Source organism: Chaetodon trifascialis, chromosome 6 (genome assembly GCF_039877785.1).
Source record: "Chaetodon trifascialis isolate fChaTrf1 chromosome 6, fChaTrf1.hap1, whole genome shotgun sequence".
Classification (NCBI taxonomy): Eukaryota; Metazoa; Chordata; class Actinopteri; order Chaetodontiformes; family Chaetodontidae; genus Chaetodon; species Chaetodon trifascialis.
Genome location: NC_092061.1, coordinates 17,841,579 through 17,854,522, shown reverse-complemented (window position 1 = coordinate 17,854,522; position 12,944 = coordinate 17,841,579). Strand labels below are relative to the sequence as shown.

At 41.9% G+C, this 12,944-nt stretch overlaps 1 protein-coding gene across 1 annotated transcript in view; it reads left to right on the top strand.

Moving 5' to 3' along the window:
• The first annotated feature begins 9,911 nt into the window (after positions 1 to 9,911).
• The window catches only part of rtn4r (reticulon 4 receptor), a 43,246-nt gene continuing 40,213 nt past the window's right edge, over positions 9,912 to 12,944 (top strand). Inside the window, exon 1 of the mRNA XM_070964954.1 lies at positions 9,912 to 10,514. Coding sequence (XP_070821055.1) covers positions 10,493 to 10,514 — 22 coding nt within the window. The 5' untranslated portion in view covers positions 9,912 to 10,492. The remainder of the gene's footprint in view (positions 10,515 to 12,944) is intronic.

Here is a 12,944-nt window from a genome sequence, read left to right as displayed (position 1 = left end):
GTTTGTTTTAAACAGGCATACGACAGGCATAAGACTGGGTAGAGGTAAAAAAGGCTGGAACATTACGTGGATAGAGAAGAACGATTTTCTCTATCGACTATTATGGGAGGAAGGTGATTGAATGATTAAATGCATCAATCTGGCCTACTCTGAAGAGAAAATTGAAGGATTTTTCAACTTAAAAATGAGCATCAGCAGGTTAGATACAAAAGGCAAATAGAAATTGCACAAAAGTCCATCTGATCCCTAAAGAATGTACAAGAAAAGTATTGCTGACCAACACAATATTCTAATCAGTAGTTTAGCTATTACTACGGTCTTCCAATGCATTTTGGGAGATGCCAATCAATGTTCATGCACAGCAAACAGAAAAAAAAGCAGCGCATCTCTATTCTCTAATTCTTTCATTCTGTACCACGTGCCTTAAAAAGTGATGCCAAAGTGACCTGACCAAGGTTCATATGGGGTGAATTGGGAGTGAAAACAAGTTCTACAATGAATGTGGAATATGCACAACTTGCAGTCACCTTTCCCACAGAACACAACACATCGGGAGTCATTTTCACCTCCACTGTACCATCTTGGAAAGTCACTTTGCTAGCTTGATAATAAGCTACGCCTTTGACCAACACAAGCTAGCTAATGGTATAATGTTATAAAGAAATATTAATCAGAAGTAACTAACAGAACTAATGCTAGAGTTTTTAAGAACAGATTTTGCATTGATTGACTGAACACAAGCCCCTGACCCAACCTGTACAACCCTCCCTCCTTGGATCTACATGAATCTCATAGCTGACCTGTTTTGTTCCTAAAAGGTTGAGTTTTACTAAAAGTGAAGAGTTTGCATTTTTTGATAAGTAAGACCCATTTCCTTGTCCTTTATGAATAAATGATGTTGAATTTAAGAAAGACTTTTAAGTGTTCAGAGAACAGCAATATGACACTCACTCCAGACCAAGATGTTTTGATAACTGCTGGCAAAACTGACTGAATTTCATGACTATGTTGATTTTGTTTTTCAAACTTTTTTTTGTTAATATTTTGGTGTATGGTGAAAAATCTGTAAGGCTAATGAAATTCACATCAAACTCCACTGTGCATTGTTTTTGTTGTTAATTAGTAAATGTTAGCATGTTAACAAGCTAAAGTGGGGAATATGGTGAACAGCACATTATCAGTCATTGTGAGCCTGTTGGCATGCTGACATTAGTGGCTACTTAGCTCAAAGCACCAGTGTGCCTAAGCACAAGCTCACGGATGCTAGAGACTCTCAGCACTTTTTCATTTTAGACTAATGGAAAATGATGCAAAACACACAGTCAGCATCAATCAAAGTACAACTTTGCCATTGATAATTAAACTTCAGAGAGAGAAAACAAGCTGTCTTAAATAAGATGTAATACTTTTCTTGTTTTTAGGATATCGTTCTGGAGTTGTCTCACCCATACTCACATTATTTTTCCAGCCATGAGCAGCTCCTCCATTTATTTTGTGCACTGCACTGTGGAAAAATAGTGTCCATTGTCAGCACACTTAAAAGCGACCTTAATTAGCATGCATACTGCTTAGTTTAAGTGCACTTCATTTTATCACTTTTTCGAGTGTGAACACACTACATACTCAACATCTGCTTCGAACTGATATGCAGTCCGGACTTATTATGCACCATTAGTCTCATATTTACATATATCTGGTGTACCAGTGCTATGCAATTTGCTGCTCACATTCATGCAACCAGGGGGAGCGAAATCAGGTGGTTTTAGTGGCCACATGGCCTTTCGTAGTCTGGAACTCTCAAGAAAAACTTTTAGCCCTAAGGCAAGGTAAGAAAAGCAAAATCATCAGTATGTTGTTCCAACCTTTCAACACATCCACATGAGCTGTAAAGAACACTGCTGTCTCTGGGAGATTCAGCCAGACCTTAACCTCTTTTTGATCTAATAAAATTGTGAACGTGTGTGTACTTGCCAACAGGTTTCTTAAAACTTTTCTGGCTTGTTTGGAACTCATTTCAGGAAAACAGGTATTCTTCATTAAGTAATGAGATACTAGCTAAAAGCCACCTAGATACTGCAGGAGATTTTCTTTGAGATTTCTTTCTGGCAGGCAGACAAGCAAAGTTAAGGGTAAACTCATGATCATCTTGCCTCAGGAAACCTGTGCTATCAATGAGCATACCTATGAGTAAGCAAAAAAATCCCTGACATCATGTGGTTGTATGTTCATGTTTACATAATTCAGGAAAATATTCATTAATCTCATGTGAAGATTGTGAACACACACTGCTGTGCACTGAAAAAAGCAACAGGAGGAAGTTACAGCTGACACGCTATCTGTGCCCCTGTCACCCAGTAGTCAAGACCAAATCAAATCCACATGAGACAGATGCACAAAGCTTGTGTTCATCCAGGCATCGCTCTTTCTCTCTTTATGTCTCTTGATCGTTCTTTTTCCTTTTCTTCCCTCTCCATCTCTCAGTTGAATAGGACGAGGAAATCAAGGTCAGGCCACCGAGCACATGAAGTTGCAGGAGAATAAATTTCCACATACTTGTCCTTTCCAACCCACTGACAGTCTCAGGGAATGTAGCCTTGTCAAGCCAGGTAATATATGACTAGTGAAGACATATGGCATGTTTACATGGGACCCTTCGTTACCGTCGACCTTCCCTTTCCTCTCTCCTTTCTCTCTCCTCTCACACGGCACTCAAATCCATATAGGAAACGATGTGGTGGGTGGGTGCTTAATTCATGAGTCAAAAGCAAGTCCACATTGTCAATGTTTGAGCAGAGGAGAATCTAATTAAAATGGCAAATGGAAAGAGAAGAGAGAGAGTGAGTGAGAGAGGGACAAAGAGAGTGAATCAGCATAATTACAGCTTAATGCAAACAACTCCACATTGTCTTTATTCCAATGAGTTAATGAGGTTACAGACTGGAAAAAACAATTCCATCACTGCTTTTGTCTTCTGCAGGCCACCAAGGAAAATGAGCTGTCATCGGATCTTAATGGCGACAGGGTTTTCACCCAGGCCAGAATTAATATCTGACTCCCAGGCCTAATGAGCAAGAGCTGGGAGAGCAGAGCGAACTCTTTGTCCTGCAAGTTTGGAGAAGAAAGGGGAGGAAAAGCACAAAAATAAAAATAAGAAACGGATGGCACACAGAGTGATGGCACCTGTGAGAGAATGCATCGCTGTGATTGGATTCTGCTCCTCAAGGGCAGTTTCAATTCAAAGGGGCCTTATCAGCGTGACAATCAGAAAACTGACAATGATCTGAAGTGTGTCACCATCCACTGCAAAAATACATACAAAGACATAAGCAGGAGTGGTAATAAAGTAATGTCACTACTGGTGTCCAGCACCTGCACCTGCCATACCCAAAACTTACAGTAGTTATATATGCATATACAGTGCTGTGAAAAAGTATCTGCCCCCTACTGTATTTCTACTGTTTTTGCTTTTTTGTCACACTTAAAAGTTTTAGACCATTGAAGAAACTTTAATTTAAGAAAAAGACACTGAGAGTGAACATAAATAGCAGCTTTTAAATGATAATTCAATTTATTGAAAGTGAAAAATAATTTAAAACCAAAATCACCAATGTGAAAATGTAATTGCCCCCTTAACTTAATAACTGGTTGTGCCACCCTTTGCCACGCGTTTGCGATAACATTGCAATGCAATGCAATGCAATGAGTCTTTCACATCGCTCTGGAGGAATTTTGGCCCACTCTTCTTTGCAAGATCATGCCACAGCATCTCGATCGGATTCAGGTCCGGACTTTGACTAGGCCACTCCAAAACCTTAATTTTGTTTCTTTCATTCAGAGGTGGACTTGCTGGTGTGCTTCGGATCGTTGTCCTGCTGCATAACCCAAGTGCGCTTGAGCTTAAGGTCACGAACTGATGGCTGAACATTCTCCTTCAAGATTTTTTGGTAGAGAGATGAATTCATGGTTCCTTCAACCACAGCAAGTCGTCCAGGCCCTGAAGCAGCAAAGCAGCCCCAGACCATCACACTAACACCACCACGTTTGACCGTTGGTATGATGTTCTTTTTATCAAATGCTTTGTTAGTTTTGCAGCAGATGTAATGAGACACACACCTTCCAAAAAGTTCCACTTTTGTCTCATCAGTCCACGGAATATTTTCCCAGAAGTCTTGGGGATCATCCAGGTGTCTTTTGGAAAATGTGAGACGAGCCTTTATGTTCTTTTTGGTCAGCAGTGATTTTCGCCTGGGAACTCTACCGTGGATGCCATTTTTGCCCAGTGTCTTTCTTATGGTTGAGTCATGAACACTGACCTTAACTGAGGCAAGTGAGGCCTGCAGTTCTTTTGATGTTCTTCTGGGTTCTTTCGTGACTTCCTGGATGAGATGTCGACGTGCTCTTGGAGTAATTTTGGTTGGTCGCCCACTCCTGGGAAGGTTCGTCACTGTTCCATGTTTTCTCCACTTGAGTATAATGGCTCTCACAGTGGTTCGCTGGAGTCCCAAAGCCTGAGAAATGGCTTTGTAACCCTTTCCAGACTGATGGATGTCTATTACTTTCTTTCTCAGCTGTTCTTGGATTTCTTTAGATCGTGGCATGATATTTGGCCTTTTGAGATCTTTCAGCATACTCCATATTGTCAGACAGGTTCAATTTAAGTGGTTTCTTCATTGTACAAGTCTGGAAGTAATCAGGCCTGGGTGTGGCCAGTGAAATTGAACTCAGCTTTCCAAAAGATGTTGCTAATCAAAGTTAATTCATGATTTGACAAGGGGGCAATTACTTTTTCACATAGGGCCAGGCTGATTTGGATAAATACCTTTTTCCTTTAATAATTGAAACCATCATATAAAAACTGCATTTTGTGTTTACTAAGGTTATCTTTGATTTACATTAGAATTTGTTTGATGATCTGGAACATTTTAGAGTGCCAAATGTGCAAAAAACAAAAAAAATCTGTAAGGGGGCAAACACTTTTTCACAGCACTGTATATTCATACACTGGAACCAACTGAGTTCATGCCCATGGATTTTCCAGGGAAATTGGGGATTATTTGCAAGTTTGTAAGTTTATATGTACAACTGAAGCATTCTACAAGGTGGGGTATTTTTTGGACTCAGTATAGTCACATTTTCCTACTTTTTATGACATTAAATTTACAGAAAATATACATAAATGAACAATTGATTGTGCATATAAAATACCACAGACAGTATTTCAAAATTCCCTGCTATAGGGACCTGTCAATATAACACTAGATAAAGTTTGCATATGCTTAATTTGCATAAATCTGTAGCCATTGCTGCAAAAGCAAGTATATGCACATATACTGTATAGTACACACCGTACGATGGCTTCACATTGTAGACAGCTGTTTTCTGTTTGAGTTGATGGAGCAGCAAGAGATGTGATCTACATATTGCATATGCAGATTCGTCTCCACAGTATAATTCATACTTTTTTGTTTTGTTTTCAGCTATTTTGGGGAACTATGTATAAATATTTGCTATATTTATGTTTATATTGAAAGCAGGAAAGTAAAAAGGCAGGTTGACATCTTTGATTCTCCTAATGTTCTGTCTGGGCTCCTGCTGAGTCCAGGACCTCTTTAGCAGCTCAAACATACTTCATGGCTTTTCCTAATTTTATCATAATTGTTTATAAATATGATTATGAAGATGACATAAATAAAATGGATTCATTTGCACTACATCTGTTACTGTGTACGCAGCACTACTCTCCCAAATTCCAGATAAGTCTGTTAAGAATTCTGTTATTGCTGTTTTAGGAAGTGGTTAACAGGAAATAAAGCCTCTCTGGGGTCTTACTGACCCCAAACATAATCACTATGCAAGATAACACACTGCACAGAAAATAAACTATACACTTCGAGGGAGAAATGGTTGTTTTATTTAAGTTATCATTATTATTATTATTACAAATACTATAAATGGGGTCTGTGAGACCCAAAATTATGAGCAAGTACAGCCAATGTACACAAAGCACAAAAGCTTTTTGACAATGACACACATGCTTTGTCTCATCTGTACCGCTTTAGTTGAATTTGTTTTAATTGTACAGAACTACAGTGCAACCAGTCTGCACAAATGTGTTTTGTTGCTTTTGTACTTTCTCATGCATTTTGTATACCACTTTTGTGTATGTGCATCTGCACGTGTGCCCATGTATTGCTCATGTTGTGGGGACATAAATCTGTTGGCACAGTCACATTGTCAGGTCCCCTCAATGTAAATCATTAAATTTCAGGGTGAAGACTGGGGTTAAGCTTTGGTTTAGGGTTAGGGTTAGGCAAGTAGTGGTTATGGTTATGGTTAGGGTCTCCAGGAAATGAAGGTAAGTCTATGTAATATCCCCACAAGTGAAAAAAACCTAACATTTGTTTGTGTGTGTGTGTTTAATTAGGCCTACAGGAACAATCCTCCAATTCCTTTATTATGTGCAGAGTTATGAGACCAATAATGCATATTCCCACAATTACTGTAAAAAAAAAAAATAATCAAAATAACAGTATTGCTCTGAACTGGTTTTACCTATCATATTTCACAGACTGTGAGACTTAGCCAGCAGGGATCCCCTCCCCAAGGAGGATTTGCATTTTGTCTTCTTCTTTTTTAACACACAGGTTTTTGATTGTCTTTTCTTTTCTTTTGTTCCATTTATTGAATTCAAACATTTTTTAAAATTCTAATCACCCCATGCTGCGGGTTTGTGGGGGAAGTTGTAAAAAGACTGGTATTGCCTTAAGTGAGAAATGTACTATTCCAGCTCAGTTATGACCGAGCAATGGCCAAATGCAGCAGAGAATGTGTTATGAAGGAAAATACCTGCCTCTTTTGTTCCTTCTGTGAATTTTTACATGTTTTGGAGGACAGAGGAGCTCAGGAATGCTCATTCAAGAGGAAAAATGAATATGCCACAGTCATGCTTTATGTCAGTGCATGATGGATGGGTGACCCCTGACACACATGAATCACCAACATTAGTGTACCTCCTCATTCTGCAGTGAGTAAAGGCCTTCAGCTTTAGCTTTCATTCATTGACTGTAATTAACGCTGCTCTTACTGTAGCTCCTGTGGCAGTGGGACACAACCAGCTTTCCCATTACCAAAGGAAGTCATTTATGCCGCCCATTCTCCTTTTCATCCGTCCGACTTGATGAAAGAATAGTAAAGCCTCAGCCTAAGGATCTGCTGCCTCTGAGACTCAACAGTGACTCATTTCATTACTACCATGAATTAAAGATCCCCAATCTCTTTTTTCACTCACATGGCAATGATCCACCCTTAGCTAATTTACAGTTGCTCGTTGTGCAAGGCCTCCAGCCTCAAAGCTCCCATGACAATTCACCTGTGTCCTTTTCACTTGCTGGTGCATATCATTGTGATATAGTAGTGTAATGGAATGAGCGGAGGACGCAGGAGTGAGTGGGCATGTTGCATAATGAGCTGAGGGAGGTATAGTAATCAGTTACAGTATACCTTTCACTTCCTGGCAGAAGAAGACAGCTTAACCAGCGAGCCAAATCAGTGTTTTTCTAGCTGAGGATATATTTAGGCAGGGTTATACTCTGGGAATGTCTTGTTATGGCCAATTTTTGTGATCATACCAACACTTTCTGCTGTGACTTCATTAGGATTCTTTTTTACATGCATCTCATGTGCTTGTCTTCTTAATGATGTTTCTGTTCTAAGCTAGGAGTCATTTACCACATTCCAAAAAGTTATTTCACAGCAAGTACGTAAACATGTCTTCAGAACTGGGTTGTTCCAGAAAACATTTTCTATAATTCTGTGTATAGACGACAGCAGATATGAATGTTGGTTCGGGAAATGCAGCGTTGGAATGTGATCTCTGTCTGTTGTTCCCTACACCTTTGTTAATGGTGGTGATAGCAGTTCATTATCATTACCTGTCTCTTGTGAAACGACTTATAAAATCCAGCTCAAGAAATACCACTTTGCCTGTGACAGGAGACTCCAGGGCACACACAAACACAGAGCATACAAATGCATGAAAGCGTTATGTACACACACATGTTTGCCCACACGGATGCATTCAGATAAAGCAGGAGAGACAGATACAACTGTGAAAGGTGACAACATTTCCTTTTCTCACGGGGTGACCTCGTTCTCAGCGGGTCACTGCGGCAGCTTTGGACTGTGCCTCTACTGGCCATCTGGCCCTGCCGGTCTCCACTGTGAGTAAATACCAGGCTAGTGGCTCGCTGACATATTCTGATGGTGTGATTCAGTATTGGTGATAGTTGTAAGCTTGGGATAAGCCTGCTGCACATACCTCCATTTCACCCGACTATACCACCCACCTGGATGTGGTTTCCATTCACCTGCTCCTAAAGGCAATCTGTTGGCTTCTTTCCGTCTCAGTCTACATACTGTAATGTAATTAACACAAGCATTTCATCCTGTGCCAGCGTACCGATAACACACACAAGCTATTCTATGTATGTGTCACAATTCAACTGCTGTGCTGCTATTCCAAGTGAAAGATTAAGTGTGCAATTTGGAAAGTTTCCAATATTTCATTATGAATGTACATGCCAGCAAATGGAAATATTCCAAATTCCCTTATAAGAAATCGAATAAATGTATACAGCATAGTTACTGCTGTGCATTCAGCAATTTATATACCACAGCTTGCAAACACATATTATAGTATGATTTCTTGCTGTCTCTTAGGTCGGACAGGGAATCATCTTCCACAGATGAGGCTTCTCTGTCTCTGTCCATGGTTACTGAACATTTATTTTTATTTTTGCCGGTAGGGGGCGTGTGGTACCTAAAGATAACAGCACAGCTGCTGGTTCTCCAATCCTCCAGGGTCCCAACACACCGAGCATAGCTGCAGACCAAAGCGACGGTGAACTGGTCTCCGGTCCAATCAGCAATTGCCCGAGTGTGTCAGTGGTGCTCAAGAGTCTAATCACTTCGTAAAAGCAACCATTATCATATCAGATGCAGGGGAACGGAATGTGTGATGTTAGATTCACTGCAAGGACATGTTAGGCTTGCAGATGCTTTGACTTCTCATGCGGAGAAAATACAGAGAAAGAAATGTCTCCCTTGGCTGAAAGATGATAATGGTGATATAATAATAACAATAATAATAGAAAATATGTTTTTTTTTTCTAGACAATTTCTAGACAATAGCAATACATTGTAATGGTAAAAATAAAAATAAGGGCAAATGCAGCAATTTTGCCATCTTAGAAAAAAAAACCATCAGGAGAGCTTTTTTTTTCTTTTTTTTTGAACAGTTCGAGATCTCACGTAAGTTTGAGGATTTCAAATGTTTCTGTCTCTCCGGTTAACCAAGCAGAAATGAAGTCTTTGTTGCCTTTTCTGTCGGTTTTTAGCAACTCTGCCTACAACATCAGAGCAGCCGCACTGTCCAGTCCCCGGGAGGGAGCGCGGGTTCCACCAGCAGGCCTGGCTCTCCGCCTATCTTTTGGGGATATTTTCGTATGCATGTGCGTGCCTGGCCGTGTCCGATCCAAACAGATTCGCCTCACGTCACCTTACCCCCCACCCACCCGCCATCACCACCCCCTTCCCATAAAACATTCATTAGAGCGCAGCCCTGCGCTGAAAGAAATGTCAGTCTGAATAAGTCATTAAGTCTCTCACTCTTGAAATCTTTTAAGTCCATCAGTTACGTAAAATAACTTCTTTCCCAAGTGCATTTGTGTGTCTGTAAGGGATTTTCTATTAATAACTGGGGTGAACCCAGGCAGAAAATGAAATGCTAAATTTCGCTTTGCTTTGATTGATATGAAGATTCCACTTTGGGGTTTAAGAGGGATATTTTTTGCAGCGTGATATACAGCCATAAAACATTCATCTCAGATTCCTCTCTCCTCCTTTCTCTCTCTTTCCGCCAAACGCACCTCGCTGCCCCGCCCTCCCTCCCCACCTCCCCGTGGTGAACGCACACCGACTCTCGCCAGTGCGGCCGACATCCGTGCGCAACCACCACACTTTTCTGCGTGTACTTTGGAGATATACAGCGGGGCAAGTGATCGGACTGGATATGTGCGGCGGTTTCAAAACATGGATCCAATACTGATTTTTCGCCTGTGCCGTTGATTCTCCACTCCTGCGTTAACACTTCTCGTCTTCTCTGCTTGCGCGCCCTATATTTTGGGGAGGTGTCGACTGGTGTGTCGAGTCTACTGATCCCAGTTTGGATGTTTATTGCTGACTATTTTTTAATCCCTCGTCCAAATGACTGAGCTCGGGTGCAGCCGGAGACGTGGCTCCCCACTCGGGAAGACCTACGGCTAAAGTTTGAAGGGTGCAGGGGTGCATTAGGCTGTCCGTCTCCTACCGTGCACTGGATTCGCAATTACCCATAAATTGCAATAAACAGCGGATATCGTATCTGTCTCCGCACAAGCTGGGATTCACCCGACTTGGATTTATACAGCCTCTGGATTTCACCCCCGTCTAAATCATGAAGACCGTAATTATTGATGGTGAGTACACAGTAGACAATAGGGCATCTCTGTAAAGTTTTCACATAAAGCAGACAGGAGGACCCTGCTGGGTTACTGCGCAATGTTCACGTCCACATCGGGCAGCGTCACTGCTCTGTGGAGAACAACCAAAGATAAATCAGATGTCCTAATTGGAGTTTACTCTGCTGGCCCCTCCGGGCTTTGGTTAAACTGGTCCATGGATGGCAATATGCGGAAAAAGCGCATCTCATCTCCAAATAAGTATTTTCCTTTAGGAGCGGACTAATTCGCAGAGTCAATATCAGTTATGGATATTGCGGCTGTAAACGACCTTGACTCAGTGGCTTTTAATTGAGTCGTAATTCAGAGCAGATTTTGTGCGTGCCTCTGGCTTTATCTTTTCGTGTGCGTGTGTGTATCAGTGCGCGAGCGCGCGTGAGGGAGTGAGAGGCCGTGTAGTGTTTGTGCCGGTCAATATGCTCTGCATGATATCGCAACTTAACCCAGGCATCCGATCAGCCCGTCTGGACACTGTGGGCTGAGCTTTGATGAAGTCTACAGATGGCCCGCTTTGGCGGCCCAATAATATCGCTTCACCCTCCAGCTCCTTGGCTTATAATTGGTGTGTTTGTGGCATCGTCCCACTCAGGGTGCCGCCAAAAAAGACAGGAAATTGGGCCTTGTAGCTCTCACCTACTGGACGCGCAGATATTCTAATGAGGACGAGAATGCTCTTACATTCCCGCCGGAAATAGCTAAGAAATGTCATTTCTTGGCAGGAGCGTGCCGTCGGCTGTGTGTTTGTGTGTGCGCGCGCGCGCCGGTGTACCAATAGGTGGAGGGAGGAGGAAGCACCTGGCGTGTCAGCGCGTGTGTGTTCCTCCACGCCTGAGTGTACTCGTGCCTGTTTTGTGAAAATATGTTCAATGCAGTGCAGTGAGAATAACACTGACATGGCGTGTGATGTTTGATAAGCAGCAGCACGATGAGATCAGTGCATGTATGTAACATCCAATTTGTTCCATCAAGAGCTTGTGGTAAACCCTCATCTCCACCCTGCCCCACCCCTGCACACACTGCCTCAGCACGCACACGCGCGCACACACGCAGAGTGCTTATGCAACATGCTGTATACACTCTCTCACGTTGCTCATTACTTGGCTAAAACTGCAGGATTATGGTAAGAAAGCCACAGATTATTGTGGGCCGACAGAGTAACTTTGCATTTCACAACTAGCAAAATCAAAGAGGCACTTCTACTTGTGCATTCCCTTTGATATGTCACAGGGTGATGCAAATTCAAGTGCACACCCCTTCATTGGCACAGAATGGCTCTGGGTCCCTCAGACCCATCAGGCAGGTTTTCATCATCCAACTGCTGCTGTGATTTAGCACCAGGCTCCTGACACACACCTATGTCTGATTTTTTTTTCCTGATGCAATTATAACTGGTATCCATCTTTCAGGCTGCTGATTTGGCAGAGAAAATATGGCCTGTCGTGTCTTGTGTTTAAGGTGTCGGAGTGAGGAGGGACTTTAATTTGCACTCTTTTTCACCCAGTCAGCATATGATCAAATGACTCTGTGGGAAAGCTGTTGCTCGGGGGTGCCGTTGCTCCCTGTCTAGTGCCAAGCAAAGCCAATAAAGCCCAAATGAATGGATAAAACCATTATGGTGGAACTGAAAGCTTTCTCTTCAGGAGTTTTAAACCACTACACAATGAGGGCATTTTTTCAATTAGTTAACTTTGTTATTGTTTTGGCAGTGCCTTGCCAAAAACCCTGCCCTATTTTCCAGAAATAGGCCACAAGATGCAGCATCTGAGGTGGAAAGATAATTTTTTAGAACGTGTGGAGCAGTAAAGAAAAGATAGCATGCAAAATATAAAATAACGAGCTAATTTGCATCACTGCATTAGGTGGCCTCAGACATCATGTCATAGGCTCACAATGAGACACAGCATCTTCCGCATCCCGAAATGTGAAATTGATCCATCTTTGTGTTTGTATGGGTGTATATATGAGCACAGGGGGGAGGGCTGGGAGGGATAATGTGTGTGTGGGCGCAGGGTTCTATGAGTGTATGGGGAGGTCTGAGGGAGAGGCAGTGAAGACAGACAGACAGCAGGAAGGGAAGAGAGAAAGCATGTGAAATTGAGAGGCGTGAACGCAATGGCACTTATCGTGACTTGCCAGCATGTGTTTTCCGTGTGTGTCTCATCACATGTGTCAGCTGCATGGATGTTGCTGCAAAGAGGGAGAAAACAAATTAGCAGCTGTCCTTTTCTTTCTATCAATGAACAATGTGCTCGCATTCTGGTGAATTTTCCTTGAGTTTTTGTTTATTTGTTTTCCTTCTTCTCTTGACCAAGGCTGACATTGAGACCAATAACTCTAACAGTCAAGGGGAAATTTGTCAGATTTTTTAGCACTCTATGATACAAAATG